At 45.1% G+C, this 27606-nt stretch overlaps 1 protein-coding gene across 2 annotated transcripts in view; it reads right to left on the bottom strand.

The window, feature by feature from the left end:
- Positions 1–1339: 1339 nt before the first annotated feature.
- The window catches only part of EIF5B (eukaryotic translation initiation factor 5B), a 697227-nt gene continuing 670960 nt past the window's right edge, over positions 1340–27606 (bottom strand). For both annotated transcript variants that reach the window (XM_086934729.1, XM_086934728.1), the window contains exons 23-24: positions 18056–18217; positions 1340–2099 (exon numbers count right to left, since the gene is read on the bottom strand). In XM_086934729.1, coding sequence (XP_086790855.1) covers positions 1992–2099; positions 18056–18217 — 270 coding nt within the window. In that variant the 3' untranslated portion in view covers positions 1340–1991. The remainder of the gene's footprint in view (positions 2100–18055; positions 18218–27606) is intronic.

A 27606-nucleotide genomic window follows, 5' to 3' on the forward strand; every position in this document is an offset into this window, starting at 1 on the left:
TTTGCAAACGCACCATGGGCAGTCACATTGTAATTGCGGTGTTGGGTCTGCTAACCGGAGGTCAGTCGGTTCCAAACTGCAGAGATGTCGGTCGGAGGCAACTTTGACCAACATCATAATGAGGCCCTAAAAGTCTTATGCATGACAATATCAGGAGAAGTGTAAAGCACCCTATTAACTCTAGTACATTAAGCATATGTACTCCTAATAAAATTGTATTAATAGCCATAAGAATAATATCACATATTGCAAGGAAATTAGTTAAAATAGCATGACTAACTACAACTCCTACATTTAACCTGACTAGACAACACTGGGCTCTCAAGAATTGCTATCGGTCTGAAAAGTGCCACAGGGCCTTGTCTGGGGTAGTATGCATTATATAGACACCCATACCATTTAATCTTCCCTACCAAGTCAAACAAAACTACCTTTAAGTGGCTGGAGACACCGCCTCCCTGCGTAATACTGTGATCTGCTGAAACCTCATACTGCAATAAGGAAATACTAGTCTTCAATTAATCCATACCTTTTACATAACTGAAGTCATGCTGAGAAGTAGAACTAAGTTTATTGCAGGAGGAGGTGAAGAGGACTGTAACCTTGCAATATCAACTAGATTACATCTTATCCAATTAAACTATTCAGACAGAATTTTTTCCACACCCAAACGTCTGTGGTAATGGTTGATAATTCATCCCCAAATGTTTTTAAATTCAAACTCATGTAGGTCCCCTTTTTGCATGTGGTAGGGCTACCTGGAGTCTTTCAGGAGTTTTGGACGCATCTCTGGTATTTCATTCACAGGACTGGGATGGCCATAGAATTATCTCCTAGGATGTCCCTTTTAGTTTTATGGAGGATCCGGGGAACACATCGGGTGCTAGATAATTGATAGAGAAAGGATTCTTTTTAGCCACACAGAATATAGCTAGACGGCAGAAATTCAACAAAGGCCTTGCCAACACCTGCATGGTTAAGAGATATGGATAGGAGCTCCGCCCTTGAGTAAAGATTTATACTGCTAGAGGTTGCCCGAAGAAACTGAACTATTTGGGTCCTTTGGTGGTTCCATTTTCAGACTTCTGCAAGATGTGTGTTGATTCAGTCTACCTAGCTGTTACATCACTCTCCATCTACTTATAGGGTTGCGTGCGCCCTCAGGAATGTTTGTGCCGTGTGATAACTGAAAGTTGTATCTTGCCTACATACCTTTTTTTCTGTTTCAAAAATTGCATTACATTTTCACATAAAAAATTAAAAACAAATTTCTGGTTGTATGAAAGTAGATGAAGAAATAAAATGATGGATCTCTAATGAGAAAGCAAGACAAATAAAATGACTGTCCATTTCTTTTAATTCTGGCTCTGCATTGTGATGATTACAAGCTGGACTTCATGGACTGTACAAGCAATACAAGGTTGCCAAATACGTTTTACGTCATTGTTTTACACAAAGCGAATACAGAAATATCCTATCACCTAATTTTTCTAGTTTTTAAAAAAATCCTATAGGCACAAAGCAGATTGTTGGAAATCTATCAAGGAAACGGGGAGAGAGGTATGTGGAGAGAGGTATGCATAAATAATTAAGTATTTCTTACATCAAAAATGTCCCAAGAATTATACTCTGCAGAGGCTTAGATAATCGAATACTGCAGTACTGATTTGATCAGTAAAAAAAAAAGATTAAATATCTTTCAATGTGTAATAAAATCTGGGGACAAATTTTTAAAACAGCAGCCAGTTCAAGGGGGTGATAAGATCAAGTGGGTAAATGGGTACGTGAACAGGCACATCGGAACTGTGGGGACATGAAAAATTGACCACTGTCAAACCAGTGTAAATTGCTTGGTTTCTCATGGAAAACATTTTAAACAACAAGTTTATCTTCCCAACAATGTGTTCAGTCTTTCCTCATATTTCTGTTTCTTATTTTGTTTTTTGAAACAGCAATAGAGATTGCACCATCCTGTAGCCGCTGCTTAAAGATCAGATTATTTCAAAAACTTTCTTTAGCTCTACAATCAGTTGCCAATCTGTCTTCTGCATTTCTTCTCTGAACCAGTTCTTCAGCGCATCAATAGACTGCCGATTAATCTGTAAATAAAACCAAAAAAAGTACTTCAGTGAGAATACATTTAATTTACAGTTTAAAATGTAAGAAAGAGTAAAAATACGTGTTCTGGCAGTACCACGTAACATTCAGAGGAGAGCATAATGAGCTTTGAGAGTCGCATGTAATAACAAGCATTGGAAATGCAATAGGTCTCGCCTTTGTTTAAGTTAAAGCATTTGCTTTGCTAATGGTATTGTATTTTAGCTATGTCTTATTGAGTGTTTGTATGTGATATGCTGTGCCTTTATGTTGGTTGAATTGTAATTGTTATGTGTGTAGTAGTTAATAGGAGAAGAGCAGTGTTTAAGATTTGGGACAGGGAGTTAGTAGAAAAACAGCATAAGGGTTAATGAAGTATAGTGAGAGTGGATCCTTTTCAGATCAGCACTGGGTCTGGCCCATTATATTTATTAACACAGCGAGCAGCGAGCATGAGGCAGAAGAAATGGGAGTGGGGAGAGTAGTAGGAGGGAGAAGGAAGGGAGCGTGGAGTAGATTAGCATGATTTTGAAGGAAGGAAAGTGTGGAGAGCAGTATGATGCATAAGGAAGGAGGGAGGAGTAAACGAGCAGTAGGAAGGATATGAAAGGAGTGTGAGAAGTAGAAGAGTAGAGTGAGGTAGCAGGAAGGTAAGATTATTTTGCTTAGTATTAGGCATAAGGAAGTAGATAGGTGTAGGAGAGTATTGTGAGGGAGATTGCAGGAGAAAGAGGCGGAGAAGAGCAGTGTGATGCAGAAGGACAGAGTGATGAGGATAAGAGCAGTGTTAAGCAGAAGGATGGTGTGTGTTACGGAGAAGAGCAGTGTGCGCTAGAAGGTTTGTGAGTGTGGATGCGAGTAGTATGAGGCATATGGATGCAGTTATGTTGGTAGTGTTGTGTTTTTGGTGTTGGTGCACGGCGTTGTTGTGGTTTAGCTAATGGTGGTTGTTGCATTTGTTCAATAAACACAAATTTGGTATTCCCAGTGCCATCGGAGATCTGTAATAGTTTTCAATCCCCCCCCCCCCCCCCCCCCCCCACCCAGGAGGCTGGCTACTCCTGCCCCTAATGCTCCTTAAGAGACGCTTTTGTTCCTTGTTGCCCCCCATTCTCCACAACCTCTTCTCTACAGCCACATGCGTTGGCTATTCTCTGGGGTTCTGACCCTTTATATCGCCGGCCTTTTCACTATAGGTCCTCTGACGGGGTCTGTCCCTGCCCACCCTTCTGGGACCTTACACGGTGCTGCGTTCTCAGGGCAAAGCGCCTTACATTCTGGGAAGGGTAGGGAAGTGCAGGCTCGCTACACATTGGCTTCCATGGAAGTAGGTGTGGTTGCTAGTCGCATGGGGCTGGCTCCTCGGTATAAGCGTAGAGAGAAGGTAGAGCTCCTGGCCACTGGAGCAGGAAGCCGACCCCCTTAGTATTTTATATAAAAGAGGGTTGAGGGAGTCCCTGTGGCAAGAAGAAAGCTGACGGATTAGGACAACCACAATTCGTTTTCCGCAATTGCTTTTCTAACGGCCACATTTTAAAAATAATTTCAGGAATCTACAACAAGACTATCTGCTCTTACATGGAAACATGGTTATTAAAATGCATGTAATTAATATATTACTGGCCAGTGTTGCTCGGTTGAGCTGTAAATTGTCTTTATAACTAAAACGTTTTTAGCTGTGCCTGCGGTTTCTCAAGACGTAGTTTGGTACTGTGGTTTCATGCTGGGTCACGGAAATGAGCGCGATACGAGAACTATGTAACAAAACGTACACTCATGTTAAAGCGCTCCGATACCGTCGGGTCTAGTTCGCGCTATGTAGAACTATATAAAAAAGGAACACAACGGATAGAAAACAAAATGGGAGGTGACTGGATCGTAAACAGAAATGTAAATAATTTCAGCAGTTTTATGGAGTGAGCAGGCCCCCAACACAACTGTGAATACATAATCAGTGCATGCGTGGATAGTCAGTTCTAGAGAAGTTACCACACGCCGCTTGCTATAAACAAGCGCTGTCCACTTTCAATAACAAAAAAAACCAGTGGTGACTGACTTTAAAAAAAGCAGTGAAAATGTCCCGTCGTGAAGAACATCGGCGGGTAGCCCCCATACTACCAGGTCCGGCAGTTCCCAGTGTTAATATGCCCCCGCTGTACTTGTAGGGAAAGGCTGTCCCTGACGATGATATTGTCGTGCTCAACAAATGCCCCAAAGCGACCAGTCCAGGCAAACAGGCCCCCAATGGTGTACAGACAGTCCCCGGCAGCTCAAACAGAGAAGGCCCCTCAGGAGGAGCGAGGTAACCCTCCTCACGGCCCACAACCCGCTTACTCGCAGCAACCCGGAACCCAGAATGGTTACCTGCGGCAGGGATTGTAGGCACTTGTGCGAGGCTCCGTGGGTCTCCGGGGTGTTAGATCCTTGCAGGCGCTGCCCGGGTGAGGAGCGAAGCAGCCCCTCCCGCCCGGCGTCGACGAGTCTTCCGTTTCCAGGCAACGGCCCCACCGGCACCAATCCCAGCGCGGCTCCTCGTCTGACGTCAGAGGAGCTGCGCTCGGGATTTCTGAGGCTCCCGAAGTTCCCGGGCTGCGGCGGTGTTTACGGGGAGGCAACTTTGAATTTCCCTACAATGCTGCTGTGGGAGTCTATACCACGCTGCCTTCCTCAATATGTGGGCCACAGTCGCACACAGCGTTCCCCCGCACGGCGCTTCACACTTCCTTCGGGTCAGGCGGCGGTGATTTCAAACAGCGCTCCTTCTGGCACAGAGCTTCACAGTGCCTTCCCATGCGTAAGGGGAGAGGAGCCCGGTGAGTGGGGTTGAGGGTGGGGGTGTACGCGCGTGTGTCTGTTTGAGTGTGTCTGTGCGTGCATGCGTCTGTCTGTCTGTGTGCGCGTGTGTCTGTTTAAGGGGGGTTGCGTGTGTGTGTGCAGTGTGTGTGTGCCTGTGTATGGCTGTGTATGTGCGCATGCGTGAGTGTGGCTTTGTTTGCGAATGGGAATATGAGGCACGGCAACGTGCGCGCTCCCGAGGTGAAATTTCAGCCAGAAAAAGCGCGTGGAACTCTGCTGTCCACATTCCCCCAAAAGTAACATAAGTTGTCTCGCCCTAGACAGCAAAAGCTTCGCTTTTGCATTTATTTTCTTGCATTATTTACCTAAAAATACGTTTATCTGACTAACGTTACAGCATACAACTTCGATATTTGATCAAAAATCTGACAGACGCTTAATTTACTTAGCGATATCAAAACATCCTGTAGTCCTCACTCATAAAAATAGTTGCTCTTTACACTCTTATTCTCTCAGGTACTCTTTCATTCATAGAAATGGGACATGCAATCTTCTGATTGAAAGCATAAAATGGATGCCAAAGTAAGAGAAACAAAGGAGAACGTTTCACTGATGAAAGCAGTCTCTTCAACTTGATGCAAAACAAAACTGTCAAAAATTAACCCAGCCCAGGGGTCAAGTTATAAAGGCTTAAGCCGGATTGTGTTCCCGTGTCTGTTCTTGAAATCCAAAATGAAAAGACGACCAGAGAAGATTTTAGTGAAAGACAGCAATCTGGTATAGGAAAGAATAACCTGACTCTTGTGCAAATCCAACATGGAATCCCTTGTCACAATGGCTGGAAACAAGTACCTGGGTGAAACATGGATTATGAGTGGGAACTTTTGCAACTTTACAGACCTTCCGTAATCTCCGAGTTTTGTGCTTGCAGTAATGGACTTCAAAGGAGTTAAATCCTAGTACCATCCAACACAGTAGTGGAAGAAGCGAAGCCGTTAAATACAACTAGCCGTTAGGCCAACTCCTCTGCGCATGACTGAAATGACGACTTGGCAGCTGCTAGTGGTGATGGGGTATTTCTGCTAGTGGTGATGGGGTGGTTGAAATGATAGGGATTAAGGTAACACTGTTGCTAATGTTGGCTGGAAGATTGAGGTGCTCCGGGATACTGGTGTACTGGTTTTGGTGATAATACATGCGGTGGCCCGGCACTAGGTATTGTTTCTTATTGTTACTGACAGTGGTGTGGGTGCGATTACAATTGGGGTGAGTAGGATAACACTGTTGCTGTCTGTAACTTCACGAGGGTTGGAGGTGCTGTTTGTTGACTAGGGTCCACCAACACTGGTGACTAGGGGCTGTACTGGCACTGGTACTGAAGGTGAAGGAATTGTTGGGCCTGGAGCGGATGACTGAAGGGACCTTGCACTAGTTGGGATAGATGTATCGTGGCTGACTGTCCACCAGCACTGGTGAGTGCAGGTTGAACTGGCACTAAGAGGAAGGAAATGGTGAGCCTGAAGCAGATGACTGAAGGAGCCCTGCACTAGTTGGGACTGAGGTATTGCTGCTGACATTGGTGTAGGTGTGAATAAAATCAGGATGAGTAGGATAACACTGTTCCTAATGGTGACTTTATGAGTGGGTGTTGGAGGTGTTTGTTAAAAAGGGTCAACCAACACAGGTTACTGGGGGGGCTGCAGTGATCCAAAAGGTGAATGAATTAGTCGGCCTGGAACTGATGTCTGGTATTGGTGCAGACAGTGATGGTCACTGGAACAGAGAGGGATGGGAGAGCTCAGGAATTGTGTTGTTTGGTGAAGATTGATTGGTTACGGGGGGTAGCCGGTGCTGATGGGAACTACGTGCACACATTGAGTATATTCACACTTGTGGTGACAGAGTGCACCCTTTGGCGCAGTGGAAATGCAAAGTACTATAAATACTTGAACTTTAAAAGAGGAACGAACTCCATACTCTTTCAAATCCCCACCAACGGAATATCACAGCAACTATTTCGTAATTCGTGCTTCCAGTCATTTGGTAGTATGACTGAAACCAGAAATCCCCTTGCAATGAGAAACGCAGACACTGCGACGGGGCACGCGATTGCGAGCACGGGGGGTGGTTTTGCCGCCAACTCACCGACGACAGCCAATGAACACCCGTGCCACGGGGCGAAAAGGGGCACGATTTAAAATCCTTTTTTCGAGTATGTTAGTACAATTCGCCATTTTAAAGCAAGCGAAAACTACAAGTCCCAGGATGCACTTGCTGAATGAAACCCCAATACTGGAAACAGATATTGTTCGAACGTGAAGCCGCGTGCATGTGCGTTCTCGAGCCAACATTTACAACTTAGGTGGAGGGCTCACAATTGTTTAGGCATAAAATGATGCAAGTTTAGCATCGGCCACTTATAACTTCTTATCGTCCAGTGCATGTTAAGGAGGAAGTGAAATCCTCCGATACTTTTCGCTAAATCTTCCTCCTTGCGGTTTCAATGTTGGCCTCTGTGATATGTGTATTGGGCAGTGTGTTCAGTTACTACGCCTAATGGTGGAGGGTCAGACACCAGTCTACAAATGTGCTTCATCCAGCAGTTCTACTCCACTGGGGTGCTGGTTGCCGAACCACGTTGTTGCGGGGGTGAAGGGAGATTAGAGGGTAATTAGCAGCCCTTTCGACCGTCAAGCCTTGCTTTATTTAAGCCGGTGCTTTTTGGTGCTCAGCACCAGTGCTTTTCATGCGCACCAGTTAAGAGTAAATTAATTTACGGTAGGCACGGGGAGATTTGCCCAGAATCACAAGAGGAGCCGAGACTGGAACCTGGTTCCAGCTCCGAAGTCGGCAGCTCTCGCCTTTACACATCCTCTGCCCACTTTTATGGGTAGTAGTTTGTTCTGTTTTAGGCGTTAGGCGTTGCTAACAGGAGAAATGGGCTGGTGCAAGCTGCCTCCTGACGAGAGCCCCGGACCTTAATTTTCTACAAATTAACCACCTGCAAACATCAAGCGTGTGGTGGGTTCTCTTTCGTGGGGATGCAGGTCCCGAGCCCCCCAGCTTAATCTGTGACTACTGCAGTGTCGTCCCACAGGCTTGTATAACGCAACACTATGAACTTAATACACCCTTTCTCCTCGAAGGTGCTTGTTTACTCACGTAAATGGTCCAATTATTAAAGTCTGTCCTAGATCCAGCTTCAGCTGTCTCACCCGCCGCCTATAATCAAACAAGTAACATTACACCCCCAACATTAAAAGTAAAGCTCGGGTGCCAATTATACCAAAGGTCAAGAAGTAGAAGAAAAATAACTCAATTGCAGATTACGTTAAGTAGATTCTCATAATATACAACAGAATAGGGCAGTTTACTGTGGACATTGGGAGTATAGTCTAGGTGCCTCTTGTGCATGTACGCCCTTGCAGGACTACAGACTCCTCAGCCATGCCTTAGCACAAACTGCGCTTTGGTGTGTCTCATAAGGTCCCCTGCGCACAAACATGCAGTCTCATTGCTGCGGACATGTGTGCTTTGGAACACAAGTGTATTGAACACAACTCTGAAATATACCTAAGGTTCCACAATGAATCAATGTGGACTGCTTGGAACAAAATTTGCTCAAACTCTGAATGTTTGCCGTAAGAACTGCATAAGTGCGCTATACAAACAAGTTTAATACACTGGGAGGGGGGGGGGGGGGGGGGGGGGGGAGAGGAGAAATGCGAGACACGGCCTTTCGGCCGTGAAAGTGAAAGTACCGCCGGCCGTGGGCAGTGAATAATTAGGGGAGGAGAAATGCCTGAGGCCGAGCTCACGCTAGGGGAAGCAACAGATGGCTGGCTTTGATGTGGTGATGCGAGGCAGGCAGGCAGGCGGATAGAAGCTCGGGCACGGGACACATGCACTTCTGGAAATCCGCATTTATTGAGAGCTTAGTTTAGCTCTTAGTTTAGCCCCAATAGGTTTCGAGTTATAAATAACTCTACCTAAAAAAGACACTGCACCACATGACCTACGAGGTGAGATGTCCTCTATCTGATCACTTTCTTTTCACACTGCTTTTTGAAAGCTTCGGTCCACTTTTTTAGGTTTCGGCTGGCAAAAGCAGCGCGAATGCGCTGCTTGTCATACAAGAGCTTCTTGGTATCAATACAGATTTCAAAGCTCTTGGAGGCGGAGTTGAAGGCCCGCCCATCTTTTTTATTGATTCGCGTCATCTTGCATGCAAAATGATGGCTTGTCATTATAAAGGAGTCTTCTTAGTCCCTCCTTGTTGCCGCCTTGTTTCCTTTTAGCCCCGCCCACCGGGATTGAATCGTATACTCGCCAAGGGACTCAGCTCCTCCAATTACTCGGTAAGCACTATATTTTACATTTATTATTTTGTCAGTTACCTGCGCAGTCCGCTTTCATTTTCGGGACCGCGACCCAGGTATTTCTTATATTCACCCTCTCTACAGATTTGACAGTTTCAGAACCATGTAAATGGCTGTAATTTGCGCTCTGTGTTTCATTGTAAAGTACTTGGAAATGCACAAACATTGCAGGTAAATGTGTTTCACCTTACGTATTTATTTTACAAATGTCTCAGACTTTGCAAAAAAATAAAAATTTATTCTGGGCATTACTATACTGAAAGCGCGGTACAACCATTTAGAGTCCGTTTTGACAGAGCAGAAGGATGTCGCAGTCCGGCATCCTGCAGTCGTAAAACACCAGAGGCTTATCTGCCGCTTGACTACGTGTATCACCGCATCAAAAGAAAGAGACCAGCAGGTACTCCTGCAACTCGTTGGCCGGGCTGCTTAACTCTGCTCCCTCGCCCTAGTGCTCCGTTCCAGTTTTGGTGGAGGAAATTCTGTACATGGGGAGATCCTGTACGTTACTGAGAACTCAGGGTAGATAGTTGAGGTTACAGGATGCAGAGTGGATTAGCTAGTCTGCCCCCGACCGATGCAAGATTAATTAAACTTATTCCATACCTTGTTGTCGAGGCACAGCTCACCTCAGGGCCGCCGCTGTACACTCAGTAGGATTTCGTGCCATTGTTCAAAAAGCGGTCCATCTCCACGAGTGAGGATAGAGCCTCCACAGCTTCCGCTTCGCTTCCCAAGAGACCGAAGTAGTTATGAGCGGTGGCTTAGAATGAAACGTTTTCTGGGGTCCCATGCTGTGGACATAGGCACCAGCCTTCCATGGGTGCAGAAACAGTTTACCAACTGTAACAGCTCCAATCTAATTTACCTCCTCACATGTCCCTGCAAGAAGAACTATGTTGGGATGACCACCAGGAAGGTACGCACCAGAATACTCGAGCACAAAACTGTGTTTAGGTGTAAAAGAACTGTATCCAAATTGTCAAAACATTTCCTGGAGTGTAATCGCCAAGAAACCGATTTCACCTGGACAGTTTTAGAGAAACCTTATGTTGCACCACATGTTGCTGACATTTCCAGATTTATTTTCCTCAAAGAACAGAAATGGGTCTACAGATTGACCACTGATGTTAGTGGATTGAATGATGAGATACCCTGGACAGCCTTGAGCTAAAGGAGTTATTATATTCTTGTTCTGGTTTTCCGCTCGCGACAGGATGCCCCCTCCTCCGTGTGTAGGGCTACAGAGTGTTATGTAGCTGACATCATCAGCTCCACGAGATAGCCCACATACGCATCGTGGTTTGCACTTTATGAAGCAGTTTATATATCCACTGCTCCTTAATAATCTTGACTGTACTTTGAACAAAGGAGAAGGTTACATACACCATCACAACCAATCTGACTGGGTTGCTCGAACAGATTTACAGTTACAGCCTCATAGAGTGTTACATGGAAAGTTATGCATCTGACATCATCAGCTCCACGTGGTGGCCCATGTATCGTGTCTTGCACTTCATCAAGTAGTTTATATACCCACTGCCCTTTAACAGGCGTGACTGCACTTGAAACTAAGGATAAGGTCAAATACACCATCACAGTCCGATCTGCCTGGGTTGTCTAAACAGTATTTCAGTTACAGCCTCATCACGGGACAGAGGCTGCCTCCTTGCCTTGATGTTGATAGCTTCCGAAACTAGCCTTTCATGTCTTGTATTAATAACGCCTTTGGTCTGCTTCTGCCCGGATCATTTGGTCCGATCTGTACACGAGCCATGTCCTGCGACGGTAGGACGTTTGCTACGTTTGATTAGTAGAGATTGGCCTCACAGAGTATGTCTATCATGAAGAAGGGATTCGAAACTAGCCTTTCATGTCTTGTATTAATAACGCCTTTGGTCTGCTTCTGCCCGGATCATTTGGTCCGATCTGTACACGAGTCATGTCCTGCGATGGTAGACGTTTGCTACGTTTAATTAGTAGAGATTGGCCTCACAGAGTATGTCTATCATGAAGAAGGGATTGAGCATGTCTATCATTCACCCTTTCATACTCTTTTTCGACGTGTCTAGGCGCTGGACTGAGGAATGAATCACGAACTACATTCGCCCGCGTAATGAGGCGTTTTTGTAGTTCTTCGTGTCGCTCTCGCGAGAGAGCGTGCTCAGTCGAAACCGACAGAGATCAGTGTTCGGATACGCGCAAAATACAACTGCACTTCCGAGGCGAGTCACAAACAAAGTTATTATTGACCAATAAGACATTTTACCTTCTTAGACTTTAGTGCAGCAGGTAGTGCTTGCTTCGCGGTAAGCCCCGCCCACACCCTAACTCATTAGCGGCGAGAATCCTGCCCTCGTTGCCTCCCTCCAAGCTCAGTTGGAAGCTTCGAGGCAATGACGGACAGGTAAAGCAAGAGCCTTCTCTCCCCTCCCGCTGTCACTTCTTTTAATATGAGAGATCATACATTGGGAGTGATTTGTTATTCATCAATATACAGAGAGCGTCTCCTGTTTTACCCTTTGATCCAAGAAACCCTGGTTAGCAAGGTAATCAGGCGCAATACATTTTTCTAGTCCATATTCAGCAGTGAACAGTGAAGGAGATGGTTCCTTCTGACTGTTTTAGGGAGGGGGCTTGTTTGTCTCAGAGTTAGAGACTGGTTTTATGCTCGAAAAGGTGTAAAGACTATAAGGGTATCAGCTCAGGTAGTTAGGAGGTAGACTAGGTTATTTCAATCCTAAGCTTCTCCCTTATCCCTTTCTTTAACTTTTCTAGAGCGGGGCCTCATATTATCCTGAGCAAGGTTCCAGGAGAGGTGAGGTTTGCTCCCTGTACAATACAGGTCAGTACAAAGTGGTTATTAAACTACAGTAACCTTAGTACAGAATGGTGACCTATAAGCACCCTTAATGTTGGGATTCATGTAAAATATCTGTTTTGTTTTCATGAACAGATAAAATCGACACTGTTTGATACAGAGGATTGAAAGATACTTATCACGACAGTTGTATCCTTTAATTGATTTAGTTATTTTTCACTTTTTTTGATACGCAGTAGCAAACGTTAAGGACTGTGGCCCTGAAGAAAGCCGTGGGATTTGGTTCCCCTTTGGCTGAAACATGTTGGCCGAATATATGCAGTTATATGCTTAGACTGCATCTTTGCACTGTTCTTTTTTTTATTAAGGGAGTGATCAAGTTATATTAAAGTTTTGTATTGATCTACTATCCTTTGATAACCTCACTACACTTTAATTTTTTTGCACTGCACCGGAATCCATCACGATCCTTTTGCTCACATGGTCTTCACTACATCTGGAGATAAGACCCAGACAAACCTAGGTTATGGATTAGTCCCAATGATCATGGGACACATCATTCCTATCTGGATGACCAAATGAGAATATATGATCTACATCGGACGATGGACATCCAACTTTTCTCTGTATGGGTCTAGTCTATATTTGAAGTGAATCCCAATGCATAGGTCGCTGGTTTTGGCACCCCATGCGTAAACTTTACGTTGCATAGCATCGGCAAACGTTCACTGACTTGGTTAGCAGTGTGTATCTTTGTCGGTTTGTCGTCTGGAGCATACTAGGCCCAGCTTTAGACCCCCCGTGTGTTTTTTGTTTCTTACATTAACTGGTTGGGGGACTTCACCCTGGGTAGGTCTTTAAATATTTTCCCTCTGACCCTTCTTCCCCGTTGTGTTTAGTAGTCCCATGCTGCCCGTCATCTTTTCTGCTCCAGCATCAGCACACGGGCACAGGCCACAGGAACCGATCACACTGTAGGCCAGACGCGAACTGAGTACTCAGCCGCTGTCATGGAAACGCGTCACTACAACTAGAGCTGCCACAAAAGGCATACCAAATGCAATTTGAATGAAGAGCGGCCATATTAGGTGTGGGCAAATTTGGTTATTTAACAAGGCTTTTAACGAGACTGGCCACTTGATAAAAAAAATGTTGTGTACGGTAGACAAGGGGTTTAGTTCCTTTTCTTTGTCGATGTTACAGAGGAAAATCTAAATTGGCAGTCTCATGGTATTGAAATCAGTAATGAATTAGATAAGAGCGCTGTCATTTTCTTGGCCCTGCGGGTAAATGTTTCTCACCTCATGCATTTATTTTACAAATGCTTCGGACTTTGTAATAAAATAAAAATGGATTCTGGGCATTACTATACTAAAAGCGCGGTATGACCATTTATGTAGGTATGTAGGTCATATCCACGTTCATAGACTGTATACTAACCCATGGAATGGAGACATGTGGAAAGGGCGGATAGGACAGATGTGCACCCTCAGTATGAAAGATATATTTCTGAAGTGCTTTGCATGTCATACCACAAGCCACAAAAGTATTAATTTACGTTTAAACTACAAGTTATGGTATTGTTTATTGGAGACGGCATATCATATGTCAATATCTTCCGACTGCAATTAAGTAAAAGAAATCTTACAGCAGAGAAGTGAGGCCGTGCCTAGTTCATGGCACCACAAAAGCGTGCAAACATTTTTTTAAATGTATATCAGTTCTAAAAGTGAATCGACGGAAAATGTGTTCATTTTTTCCTTATGTATTAAACATATGTGTAACAAGTGCAAATGTAGAAGTCCTGACAGGGTTGTTTGGTCGCTTTTCGCAAAATAATTATTTTACTGCCTCATCAGTGATATCTTATTTTCTAGCATAACAAATACTCTGCTAAAAATGGATATAACTAACGCCTGCTGCAAACAAGAAATGCGTCACACGAAATAACCCTACACCCCATGCGCAAGCCCTACCCATGAAATTAAGACAGGAAATAAATTACAAATGACATCACGCCTGGCTGCACCACAGGGAGCTCTTAATTAACAGTAGGTACCTGATACATTCCCTGCTCACTGGCTTCTCTTTTTAATTCCAGGTGTAAATCAAGCAAACAGCACAGATCGCTGTCCAAAAAGTTGAAAAAATGAAGAGGGCAGTATCCCTCCGCCTAAATGTTATGGCCTGAAGTACAGAGAAAAACAAGCATGAAAAATGCAATCAGTCTCGCCTTTAAGTTAAAGCCATTTGCTTTGCTATACAATATCATTAGCAAAGCAAATGGCTTTAACTCAATCAAAGGCGAGACCTATTCCATTTTCAATGCTCGTTTAATCTTATCATTGTCTTGTCCGGGTCAATGTGGTTCATATGAATTTTTTGAGGGGTGGGTAATTATGCAATAAAAGTATCATGCATACCTTGATGGACACACGTTAAGTAAAAGATGTTTGAAGACAGTATGTTAAAGGGCCGACTGGAGATCTAACTAGGCGTGGTGAACTCCGCTGCATTCGGCGAGTTTTCTGCACGCCGCGGAGCACGTGGATTTACAATATACACCGCTCCGTCAAGCAGAAAGAAGGTTTTTCCTCACTCGCCAACATTAAGGTGGCGAGAGCAAGCAAGGAAAATCCACCACTAGACCACCTCCAAGCTAGATTTCTCAATGCGGGTGGTCGCAACGGCTCGTGGTGAGAAACATTCCGTTCGAGTTGAGGAAGCTGCCGCTCGAGAAGAAAAATCTGTTTGAGTGGCAGAAAGAAGCAACGCCCTCTTGCGGTGTGCATGGTGCTGTTTACGTTGATTTTGCAGTGTGTGACAAACACCCGGCGCAAAAAATCTTGCCAAATGGCACGATCTAACACACTCCGCCGCTTGTGGAACTCCATGTAACGTCGGAGTTTTTTGGTCACTTGGCCCTGTTTCGTGTAGCAGAAATCCACGAACTCCGCCCAGGCTTAGTTCTAACCTAACTTTATTACAAATGCCTGTATTAGTTGCTTCATTCCTCTGTGTATCTGAGACGTAGTAACTGGTTGTGAGGGTGTTCAGATGTGGTTATGTATTTTTTTTATTCAAGTTATGCAGGAGTTTTATATTTAATGGGAACTTACAGTATGTATGGGAACCTACAGTATGTATGTAGCACTTTTTTTCCACTTAGAGCCTTTCTTGTGAAGTGGAAGCATCGCCTTTGCACTTTCCTTTGAAAAAGATCTGCAATTGCTTTTTTATATTCTTTTGTATTCATAAAGTAAATAGGTTTCAAAAGGGTAATTAAAACACGTTTTATTCCCTAGAGTCAACTGAACTAATCACTAGAAACTTATAAAGAACTCTCCACTATTCCAATATGATATAGAATTTTGATGGTGTGCCTTTTGCAAATCTCCGTTGCAGCATGCCATGGGACTCGGTAGAGGACAACTTTCTCAGGCACCAGTACTGACTTTCAGGAGATTCATCGTTGGTAACAGCTCTGAAACAAAGCCTTTTTATGACAATGGCAACAAGGCCAAAGCTCCAACTATCTTGCTCTGTGACTAGTCTTTAGTCATGAACCAGCTGAAGAGGTCTGTAAACAAAGATGTCCAACCCCAGTATCTCATCCAGGTGAACAACGCTGATCCTTCACGTGTTGCAAAATCATGGAACATAAGCACCTCAAGATCATGTGTATACCTTAATTTCTTCCTCTAAATAAAGCACATCAGCGCTCTGTCAAATGAAATTAGAATTATTATAATGGACATTCGCTACTCCCCACTAGTAATATCATCTGTAAACTTTGAAATGAGTGGCTACTTCTGACTGACACCCTGATGCAGCCTCGAAATTGCTAGTCAGGTATTGTTGTAGAAAGAAAACAATTTACCTCGCCTTGGGCAATATGAAAAGAATGGCCTACTTCCCAGCGTAAACGTTCTTGATAACTCTCAACCAGTTTCCTACTGAGAGTTCTACCTTACTGCACCTGTTTTTCACACCACGTACAAGTGTGCCTTAAAGTCACTTGACGCATATTGCTTATTTGTGTCTGATTAATTGATTACTGCTTCTTCACAGCACTATGCAAACTGATTCCCTCTTTCATAGAATCTCTACCTTTATTGTACCTGTGTACCGCGCTAGATGATACGTTGTACTTGGTCTGAGCACTGTATTCAAAGTTCACTGGTAATAGCAGATGACCTTTTGTACATAATCTTCATTTGTATTGTATTTCTGCTGCACAGCGCTTTGCACAGTGATGGGAAACTTTATATACATATATATTGTCACCCACTATGTAGTGCTAAGAAAAAGGAACAAAGAGCACGAGCTGTAGAAGAGAGGACATGAAATGTACTTGTTAAATTGCTCACCTGAAACTGTGAGACCAAACTACTAATTAAACCTTAGACATTTCTCTAAAAGGTCAAGTAATTTTAGGCAAAGAACGTTGTGCCTGAAATTGTAACTATGCTAAATAAATAAATATTCTGCAGCATGATATTGTCCCAATGTACTGTAATACATGTGGCATCTCAATTTTAGTGATATATCTGCTAAACCAAATTGTCTGTAAAAAGTTCTCCTACTCCTTTCGAGAAAGGTCGGTGCTATGATACCAAATGCTTTAAATAATAATAAAACAATTGTCTACAGAAGTAATGGACTGTAGAAATCACAACTAAAAAACATACACAGAAGGAAAAGTAACAATCTCCACAGTCCGACTCCAATGCTGCAAAAAGGTTAAGGAAAAAATAACAGTTGGTACACGCTCTAAAAGATATGTGAGAAGGAGGGGACATTGGTGCACGGATTACATAAACTGATGTTGCTAAATGTGGTAGTTAACTGAGAATTGAGTTAAGAGCACTTTAACATTCTTCAGGTTTTCATTACGTACTCACAATCCGTGGCAGCCAGTTAGAGCACACAAATGCCAATGGTTCATGTTTGTCAGTTTAGATGTTCTCTAATGGTAAATGAAGAACCACAAAAAGAGACTAATTCAATTGGAGTCAGAGAGATAAGGCCAGAACGACAACTAGTGCTACATGCCACTAAATAGATGATAGGTCGGAACGTGTGGCCTTAACAATTTTTAAACTGATCTTGAAATTTTTTTTGTACAATACCAACACTTGCAAGAGATGAACAGAATGAACACGATTCTATATGACCCCCCAGAGATTTAATTAAGTGTGCCCACAACAGATGTTATGCAACTCTATTCAAATCTTTACTTCTTGGAAAATATTGGACTGTAATGTTCTACATGACTTGATTGTTGTTTCACAGTCTATATGAATATAAAAACATTGCGATCTCAGCACGAGCTGACGCAGTGTCAGATGTACAGAAAGTAAACCTGATGTCTTTAGTGGATATATACTGAAAGTGGAAAGATGCATACAGTGGCCACAAAAGTGCAGAACATCCAATGATGATATCCCAAGATAGGTGACATCACACACAACGTCTTGCAAGTTTCCCGATCACTTACGCATTTTTTCTTTTAAGGGTAGTGTGAAATATAGGATCACACTATTTTTAAAGCATGTTTCCTCACAAAAATCAACACATTTTTTTTTAATGAAATTAATAGATGGGACATAAAACTATATTTTGCAACAGGTCTTTCACCAATATTTATCATAAAGACCACCAACTCAGTAACTGCTCCGTAAACCCTCCTGGAAAGGAGTATGCAAGTTGGTGTATGTGTGTGATGTTTGTACCTCTAAGTGGAGGTTTTTTACTGGCGGAGAGAGGCCTGTAGGTTTACATAAGAGGACAGAAAACAAAACCACACATTAAAAATACAGTCTTTGCTTCTATCAAAATCAAAACTTGCTATAATTAGGGCGTGTGAGAAAATAATCAGATAATATCTATACAGCTGGAAAATCATATTTTAACATAGAAATGGTAATTGCAAACACCTGCTTGTAGAACACTTATGTACCTTGCTAACAAGGAAGTCTGTAGCTTCAAAGTGCCGTCCAAACATCTTGGGGGAGTCTCCCGGAATAGGCTCTATTTTAATACAGACTTCCTGGCCTTTTTTTGCCACATCCACTTGCTTGTGGTTCACTTCAATACTGGTTACTATTCCAATATCAACGAACTAGAGAAAAAAGAAAAATATTTGTCAACATGATCGACTGATGTATTTATTTGGTTTTACCTAGGACATCTGAAATGAAACACTTTCCTTGGTTTAATGCGAAGAAACGGAATCCCAGCAGTAATCATTTCTTGCTCATGCTAAAAGTGCTCCAAATCTCTGATGCAAAAATGTTCCGCCTTTTGGCACCGGAGACAAAGTTTGCAAATGAGCTTGCTCAAACAAACCGGTTAGCATGTTGTTACTCGTGCAGGCCATCTACTGATACTCAACAACTAAGGCAGCTACTTATTCTAAGTGAGAGTTCAGCGCTGCGATTGATAATAGAAACCTGCGTATTGTAGGGTGCTTCTTGCCTTCGTCCTGGGAGCTTGTCTCCACTGCAGACTAGTGGATCTTGGTGGATCTCTCTATGATCTGTGATCCACAGACAATCAAGTTTTACTCTACAATCCACACATTACCTACTCCACCAACATTTTAGTCAGTTTTCGTTTTTTGGCAGATATTTTAATTGGGTTTGTTGGTTCTAAGCAGCATTTCACAGGTAACACCTCTGAAGCATAAGCAGAAACTGTCGAGTCAAATTACCAAGAGCACAAATAGCCGAAATGTTTCTTGAAACTCAACATGTGAAGAAATCGTGGCTATTCGCAAGGTGTGAATCACAGTAGTCCAATGTGTTCCGACTATTCCTTTTTCTTCAACATAAATGTCACAATATGCATCGGCAAAGCCCAGAGGTCTGGCTTTAATGTACTAACAATTTAAAAACAGACCTGCACACAAGAGCTCAGACCCCCTATATCGTATATATGCGTACACGGTCTCTTTCCGTGACTTCTATGTCTGCACACTGATTTTTATTCCCCAAGCACAGATATAGGAGACACATCAAGAGGGAGGTTGACAGAGTCTATGCACATTTGTTCATGCCTGTGTTTGTGCAGACCAATTGATTTTGCCAATACCTGTTGGATTTATCAGTGCTACGACCTGCAAGTCAGTCTACATCATAACTGAGGTTTCTCTCGTAAGGCTCACAAGTGAATATTGCAAGTACACTACATTGTTCAGTGGCTTCCATTTCTGTTCTGCCAACAGCACTGGATTGAGAACTCCTTTATGATCATTTTAGATCTGCTCACATTTCTGAATTAGGGCTAGACCTGCACAACGCTGATTGTCCTCTGTTGGTTACAAAATAATTCTACAACATCCCTCCACAAACAGATGCCAGTGACAACCCTTCAATGGTTCATTTGCATCCTCATTTAACACCTAAACGATAACCCTCCTCAAGACAGTGAGTCTATCAGTGAGATATGGATTTACATTTGCGCATCAACAACACCGAGTTCGAAATCAAAATATCCAACAAACCAGAGCAGATTGCCATGCGCCACTAAAATGGTGCATGGTTCAAAGCACAAGCCACACAAAAAGATAGGAAGAGGGTCTTCAAATACCTATACAAACTAAACAATACAGCACAGTTATTTGCAACAGAAGTATGCCTAGAGCTAAATGTCACAATAAGAAGATAGACGTAAGGGCAAAAATAAGTACACAAAATATAGTCTTAGAATAACTGGATAATGTCAGTTACCCTGTAAGCATCTGTTTCTAGCGTGCAGTGATGCAGATTCACATGCTCTGCATACCCCTGCTATCATGTGCCGGGCTCGGACATTTGAAAGTTGTTTTTCTTTTAAGAAGTCTTTCAGGTCACAAAGCATAGGGTGACTCCTCCCTTAGTTAGCAATCCGCATGGGCACCAACAGTGTATGGTGCATATGTGAATTGCAAAAAGATGAGAGCAAGAGAGAGGAGAGCGAGAGAGGAGAGAGGAGAGGATAGGAGAGGAAGGAGAGGAGAGGAGAGAGAGAGGGAGGAGAGGAGAGAGCGAGAGAGAGAGAACGAGAGAGAGGTGTGTGATCAGAGCCACACAATTCCAAGAATGAGAGTGGGCTCTTGTGACTCTACAGCACTACACACTATGAACAGATGCTTGCAAGGTAAGTAACATTGTCCGTTTGTAGCATGTGTTACTGTAGATAAACATGCTCAGCAAAGCCATAAGCAAGTGGTTTATGCAAATGTCTGAAATAAGATCGTTAGGACCACCTGGCCAACTATACCCTGTTGTCTGGCTAGGATATCCACACAATAGTGTTTAAGTGAATGTTTGTGGGGTTGACCGGTAGCTTTTTTTCATATGAATAGCTAGGGGTATATTTCGCAGTTAGGCCATCGTTTTTATTATTGATTATACAGCAAAGATCAAAACAGTGCAAAGTAGTTGTATAGTGAAATCAAAGTGGGACACCAGACAGAAAAAAGTAATAGAGGCTCGCTTGTCAATTGCCATCAAGACCTTAAAAGTCTCCCCACCATCCCCAGATCTTCACATACTTCTGGGTGAACCCCGGGCTGAGTAAATGGAATCTTCGACCATATTGCATCAGTCCATCATGGAATAGTATTCCTTAATTGTTGGAGTTCTGGGGGATATTTAGAGGTGAGTGGTAATGCTTAGCCATGACCATGCCAATACCCACCAGCACATGCTCGCCCCTGGGTCCACCTGACATCCTCCAGAATTCCCAGCAAGGCAGCTCGAGGAAAGCAGTTAACAGGTCTCCCCAGAACCTCAGATAGGGTCATAAAGATGGAGGGCCAGTATTTAGCAATGACTGGTCAGGCCAACACCATATGGAAGAAACTGCCTTCCTTGACTGCACACTGAGGGCAGGCAGACGTAGGGAGAGCACCCATACTTCATAACTGTTTCGGGGTATAATATTCAGAGTGGAGGAATTTGAGTTGGATAAGCATAAGCAAGAGAGGATGACAAGTTTCCTTAGGGCCATCCTAGCATCCTGCCAGTCGCCATCATTTAGGTCACCAATCTATCACCATCACTTAGCTCTTAAGGCCACAAACGGTTTGAGGGAGTTCACAATCACAGAGCAGTATATCAGCAAAATGTTCCCCAGGTCCTGCAACAGCGGATGGTATGCTGCCAGTGCGCAGAGAAGTTGCAGCCACCTGTAGAATTAAAGTCTTATGGATACTGAATTCCTCCTGGAGATCTCGGAAGGACTTCATATGGGAGGTCCCTCCAAATCTACTTAAGGTGAGAGATACCAAAGAGATCTCAGCGAGTGAACCCCTGCATGATGGAGATCTAAGACATCCTGCAGCCCAGCAACAAGGGGGTCACCTGCGTCAACAGGTGGTCCACACCCAACCTGACAGAGGGCCCGTCATCAACACAGATGCGTGTTCCTCGTGGTTACAAAGAGCACCAAGGCGTGGTACCATAAAAGTATTGTAGGATATGTTTTCAGTCCAGAAGCAAGATTTCCAGGCAAAATGCAGGGTCTCCTGGATCACCGAACATCAAGTCATTGACTGTGCAGCCCAGTAGTATAGCCGAACATTGAACATCCCCATGCCACTGTCATAGGGTGACTAAACACAAATCGAAAGCACTATTCACTGAGCCTTGTTTGCCCACAGAATGGAGCATATCGTTCCAGATATCCCACTAAACCAGAATTGGGGGATGAAGAGGAGGAAGTTTTGCAGGGTGTATAGTAACTATGGGAGCTCAATCATTTTGAAAAGTGCCACTCTTCCCAGGACATTAAGACGAAGGTCGGCCCATTTAGCCTAGTCCTGACAGGTCCAACGCAGCAGGGGTGCCAAGTTCAAGCTCCAAGAGAGTTCGGGCTCCAGAGAAATGGCCACTCCTGAAAAGGAGAGCTTAATTTACAAACATGAATGCAGTCTTGCCAAGCAATTACCTTCTGACCCCCTTGAACAGGAATAAGGAGTGATATACCCCAATTAACCACCAGTCCTGAGGCATTATTGTAGGTACCGCGCATCTGGTAGAGCCAAGGTCTGGTAATGTCAGGGTGGTAGAGGAAGAGCAGCACAGCGTCAGCGTACAATGCAATGTGGTCTTCAAGGCAGTCCAGCCACTGGAATCCCCAGATTGAAGTATCCCAGTGAACTCAGACTGCCGGAAGCCCAATAGACAGAGCAAACAATAATGGGGAGAGCAGGCAGCCCTAACTGGTGCCACTGCAAATCTTGAAGGGAGAGGATAAGACACTGTTAAACCTGACTTTGCCCAGGGAGCAGTATAGAGCACCCGAATGAAGAATTAGAAATGTGATCCACATCATGCAAAGGAGAGATTCAGGCGACAGAAAATCCCAATGCAGGGTGTTGAATGCTTTCAAAAAAATAAGAAGCATAAGAGCTCCTGGATTGTTAAGAAGTCATTGAAGCACCAAAGCGATGTGTACCCAAAGGATGCAATGTCTAGTGCCTCAATAAGGCATGAAGCCACACTGATCAGGGTGGATAAGGGAGGGTAGCAATGGCAGGAGGCGATTGGAAAGAATTTTGGCAAAGATTTAATTGATTTATTGATGAGAGAGATGGAGCGTTAGGACAAACATATGTAGGGGGGTTTGCCCAGTTTCTGGAGAATCAAAATAGTGAGGTAAAGGTTCGTGGAGAAGTGGTCCTTCTCCACAACCTCTAAGTAGAAATTGAGAAGGTGGAGGGATTCAAGCGGGAAGCAGACAGGGTGTCTTGCCCGAGCTGAGGCCATTGATAGCATTGACCATCTCCTCCACAGTCACAACTTGTTCAAGAGGCAGTCTGGTCTACTTTTGTCAAGATGGCCAGCTGCAGATCTGCTATCAGTGGACTACGGTCCTTCCGGCTAGAGTAAGGGGTGACTGTTTTATAAGGAGCTATAGTAAGTGGTGAACTCTGAGGCAATGTCCACAGATGAGGTAAGCCAAGCACCCGAAGCAGTACAGACCATCGTGATCAGTCTAGAGGCGGTATCATTGGTCGCCCTGCCCCACATTGTCACCTGACATGCCATCCACGTGGTGCACTTAGTGGTCACTGAGTCCTTGTTAAGATCAAAATAGATGCGAAGTTCATGGGAGAGTTGGTCGGTACACTGTTCATCAATCATGCACCAGGCATTAAGACACCAGAGAGACCCAAGGTTCACTGTGGGCCATCTATACTGCACCATCACCAGAGCATGATCAGAGATGCCGCAGGGCAAGATGTATGCAAGCTAAACATTGGATATCTTCGTAGCCGGGACTATGAAATTGTAAATTCTGTTTAGGCTGCCTTGAGCCTTAGATAGGTGGGTGTGCATTCAGTCCATTTTGGGTGCCATGTTCTCCAGGCATCCCAGAGGCCCAGGGCCACAGCCAGTCAGTGGAGTGGAATGGAGGGGAGGGTTGAGGATTTGTCACCCTTGCTCTTGTTGCGTCAAGGCTGGGATTTATCACATCATTTAAATCGCTGCCAAGCACAGTGGGACCCGAAGGAAGGTCTAGCACAATGTTGTGGATGCTGGATAAGGATACACAGAGGCGATGGGCGTGATGCACAAGTTACTTACCTTCGGTAACGATATATCTGTAAGAAACAGTAGTTCGTATTAGATTCCTTACCTTAGAATATCCCCAGGCGTCAGACTGGATCCGGAAACTTTTGCGTAGCAGTACCCCTGCGCGTCGGTAGGTGTCGTCTGCGGCTCCGCGTCCGCCATCGGCGCCGGGATGACGTCGCCGGAGTACTTAGACGCCGCCCTCGCGCGCTGACATCAGTTCATATACACAGCTTTTCCGGACCAGAAATGCAGAGCCATGATAAAAACCAACACTGGCGCCATGAAACTAGGGCCCTGAAAGGGATGACCTTAACCCTAGATATCGGTTCGCAGAACGGGGAGGATGGGTGGGGCGGTAAGGAATCTAATACTAACTACTGTTTCTTACAGATATATCGTTACCGAAGGTAAGTAACTTGTGCATCTGAAAGAAACAGGTTAGTATTAGATTCTTTTTTTTTTTTTTTTTTTTTTTTTTTTTTAAACCTTTATTTACAAATGCACAATACACAGCGTCTGCCTACAACCCCACAGGGCCGGCCGCTATGACAAAAACTGGCAGAGCAAAAAGTGCAATACGAGGCAGTACGTTGCTGAAGCAATCTATCACATCAACATTATCGGCAAGAGCGTAATATCATACAAATAGGATAAAAAAGGTTTAATTTTATGTTTTTGTCGAAATGAACACAAACAAACAAACACATGGTATCATAGTGGCAAGGGTTGCTGGAGGTGGGAGGGGGGGAATGGATGTAGGAGAAAAAACGAGGGTAAGGGGGGGGCGGCGCGCATAAGAGGGCAAAGCATGTGGTGAGTAGAGGAGAGGAACGTAAATCACGGAGAGGAGGGGAGAGGGACTTCGTAGTCAAGTGGAGGAGAACAGATGTCTCCACGGTAAGTATTCCAGGGAGCCCAAACTCTGGACCACTTCCCTGGGCGCCCCCGGGCCTCATATACCGTCTTCTCTCGAAACATGGACCAGTCCATGTTCTCTTTCCAGGCACTGAGCACTGGCGGTCTAGGGGAGCCCCAGAGCTGTGCGATATCCCTCTTCGCGATCATATTGCCTAGGGTGACCCAAAGTGTCTGGGCAGCAGTGCAGTCAGTCGGTTCCCACACATTCAACAGACAACGACGCGCCTCAGGAAGCAATGGGACCCCCGTGACACGACTCATAACCTCATGCACCCTCGACCAATACGCTACAATCACTGGACAATCCCACAGAACATGAAGAAAAGTACCATCCATCCCACACCCACGCTTACAGCGTCCGTCAGCAACCAGACCCATTCGCACCAGACGCATTCCAGTAAGATACACGCGATGAAGGATTTTCAGTTGGACAAAGCGAAGTCGTGCCGGAATAGCCACCTCCTTAGGGGAGGACACAGCGGACTGCCAGTCCTCGTCGTCCAATTCAAGTCCGTCAGCAGTCCAGGCAGCCCGGAGCTTCTCGAGCTGGTCAGCTCTGTTATTAATGAGCTTCTTATAAATTAAGGAGATGGTACTGTCTGGGACATGGCCATCTAGAACTCGATCCTCCAGAGGGGAGGACTGCGGAACGTCCGTACCGGAGGGGAAGACAGAAGACAAGGCATGTCTCACCTGCATATACCGGAAGTGCTCCCTATCATCGAGCCGGTATTCCAGCTTTAGTGATTCAAAGGACTTAACCGCGCCACGTGTCCAAAGGTCTCCCACAGTACTAATCCCAATCATGTCCCATTTCTCAAACCCTTTCGTCTTCCACAGGTTGCCCAGTCGCTCCGAGTCATACAGTGGCGTCATACGTGTCAGTCTACCACCCCAGCCCGTGGCCACCGTAGCATCTCGCCATGCCCGCACTGCACATTTCGTTGGGCCCGTAAGGAGTCGAAAGGGGGCCTTAGAGTATAGCGCCCTATTAAAGTTGCCGCCGGGCAACAACAGTTTATCTAAAGCAAAGGCAGGGGCTGGCTCCGGAGAATATGTCGCATGGTTGATGGCGCTCAGGTGCGAGGCCCAGTAGTACCGTCTAATATCCGGCAGCGCAATACCTCCGTCGTACCAGGAGAGCGTGAGCTTAGATAAGGCAATGCGGGCGCGGCCATCCCAGATAAGTTGCCGCTGTAAACTTTCGACTTCATGGAAATAGCGGGCAGGAACGGGGTCGAAGAAATTTTGCAGGGCATAGAGGAAGCGGGGAAGCGACATCATTTTAAAGAGCGCCGCCCGGCCCAATGGAGATAAGGGCAGATCGCGCCATCGCCGAACATCCTGCTTCAGTCTGCGGAGCGGAGCATACAAGTTCCGCTCATAGCGGACCGAGGAGATCATGGATACATGGACCCCCAGATACTTAAAACCGTCAGTCGCTACCAGAATGGGAAATCTGCGGGGGAGAGGCGGTAGAGTACCAGCTATGGCGTAGACACAGGACTTGGTCCAGTTAATGACCAGTCCCGAGTTCTTACCGAAGGACGTGAGGACGTCGAAGAGGACATTGAGTGACTTCTGAGGGGAAGTAAGATAAAGGAGGATGTCATCCGCATACAAGGAGACACGATCCTCGAGGTCAGGGGACCATCGGATCCCTTTGATCGAGGGTTCCCACCGGAGCCACGCGGCAAGAGGTTCGAGTGCCAAAGCGAACAAAAGCGGAGAAAGGGGACATCCTTGACGTGTGCCGCGGCCCAAAGGAAAGGGGTCTGAGCACCTCCCATTCACAGCGACCTGAGCTAGCGGCTGTTCATAAAGAAGCTTGACCCATGCGATGAAGTTGGGGCCAAAGCCAAATTTGGCGAGGGCTGCCCATAGGTAGGGCCATTCAATGGTGTCAAATGCCATCGTGGCGTCAAGGGAGGCGATCACTGCTGGCTCGGCGAGAATAGAAGCTCTCGCGAGGACACTGTGGAGCCTACGCAAATTAAGAGCAGTGTTCCTGTGAGGGATGAAACCGGATTGATCCGGGTGGATCAAATCACAAATCACCGCAAGCATCCGATTGGCCAGCACCTTAGCAAGGATTTTGGGTTCCGCATTAAGGAGGGAGATGGGGCGGTACGAGGCACAACGGTCACGAGGTTTGCCATCCTTATAAATGACCACTATGGTAGCAAGGCGCTGCTCAAGGGGGAGGCATCCAGCCTCAACCGCCTCGAGAAACATGTGACGCAGGTGGGCGGCCATCTTGTCGGGACAAAGTTTGTAGAGTTCGATGGGGAGTCCGTTAGGGCCCATTGCCTTACCCGAGCGAAGGGAACGGATTGCGAGGGCAATCTCGTCGACAGTAAAGGGGGCTTCCAGAGCGAGGCAGTCCGCATCAGACACAGGAGGCAGAGCAATGTCACGCAGGAGGAACCTGGAGTCGGCCTCGTCTCGATCACTAACAGGCGTATAAACCATACGAAAGTGGTCAACAAAGCACTCAACAACCTCACCCGGATCCGAGACAGTCACACCAGAATCACGAACAATGGAGGGAACAACACGACTCGCACGCTCAGTCTTGTCCAGCCACGCAAGAAGCTTGCTAGCCTTGTCACCCACATCATACAGTCGACCAAGTTGATTTGACCGCATCAATTTTGCAGCATCCGTGACACAGGCCTTATAATCTGCTTGTTTCAATTCCAACTCATGCAACAGTGCAGGCGTGTCATTCCCACCCAACTCACTTTCAAGCGTAGTGATTTCAGTTTCAAGAGCCACAACAGCCTCCCTCTTGACCCTACGCTCAGTGGCAATGAGTGACAGGGCGGAACCCCGAATAACCGTCTTGAAGGCCTCCCAGAGAACAGTGGGGGAAATGACAGAGCCCAGATTCTCAGAAAAATAGCAATCTATTGCCTTAATCAAGTCTGAACGGAGCCGGGGGTTTTTAAAATGCCAGGGAGGTATCGGGGGAACTCTGTTACCATGCAGACCACCCACAGAAATCGTGATCAGCAGGGGGGAG

The sequence above is a fragment of the Lissotriton vulgaris genome, chromosome 8 (genome assembly GCF_964263255.1).
Source record: "Lissotriton vulgaris chromosome 8, aLisVul1.2, whole genome shotgun sequence".
Classification (NCBI taxonomy): domain Eukaryota; kingdom Metazoa; phylum Chordata; class Amphibia; order Caudata; family Salamandridae; genus Lissotriton; species Lissotriton vulgaris.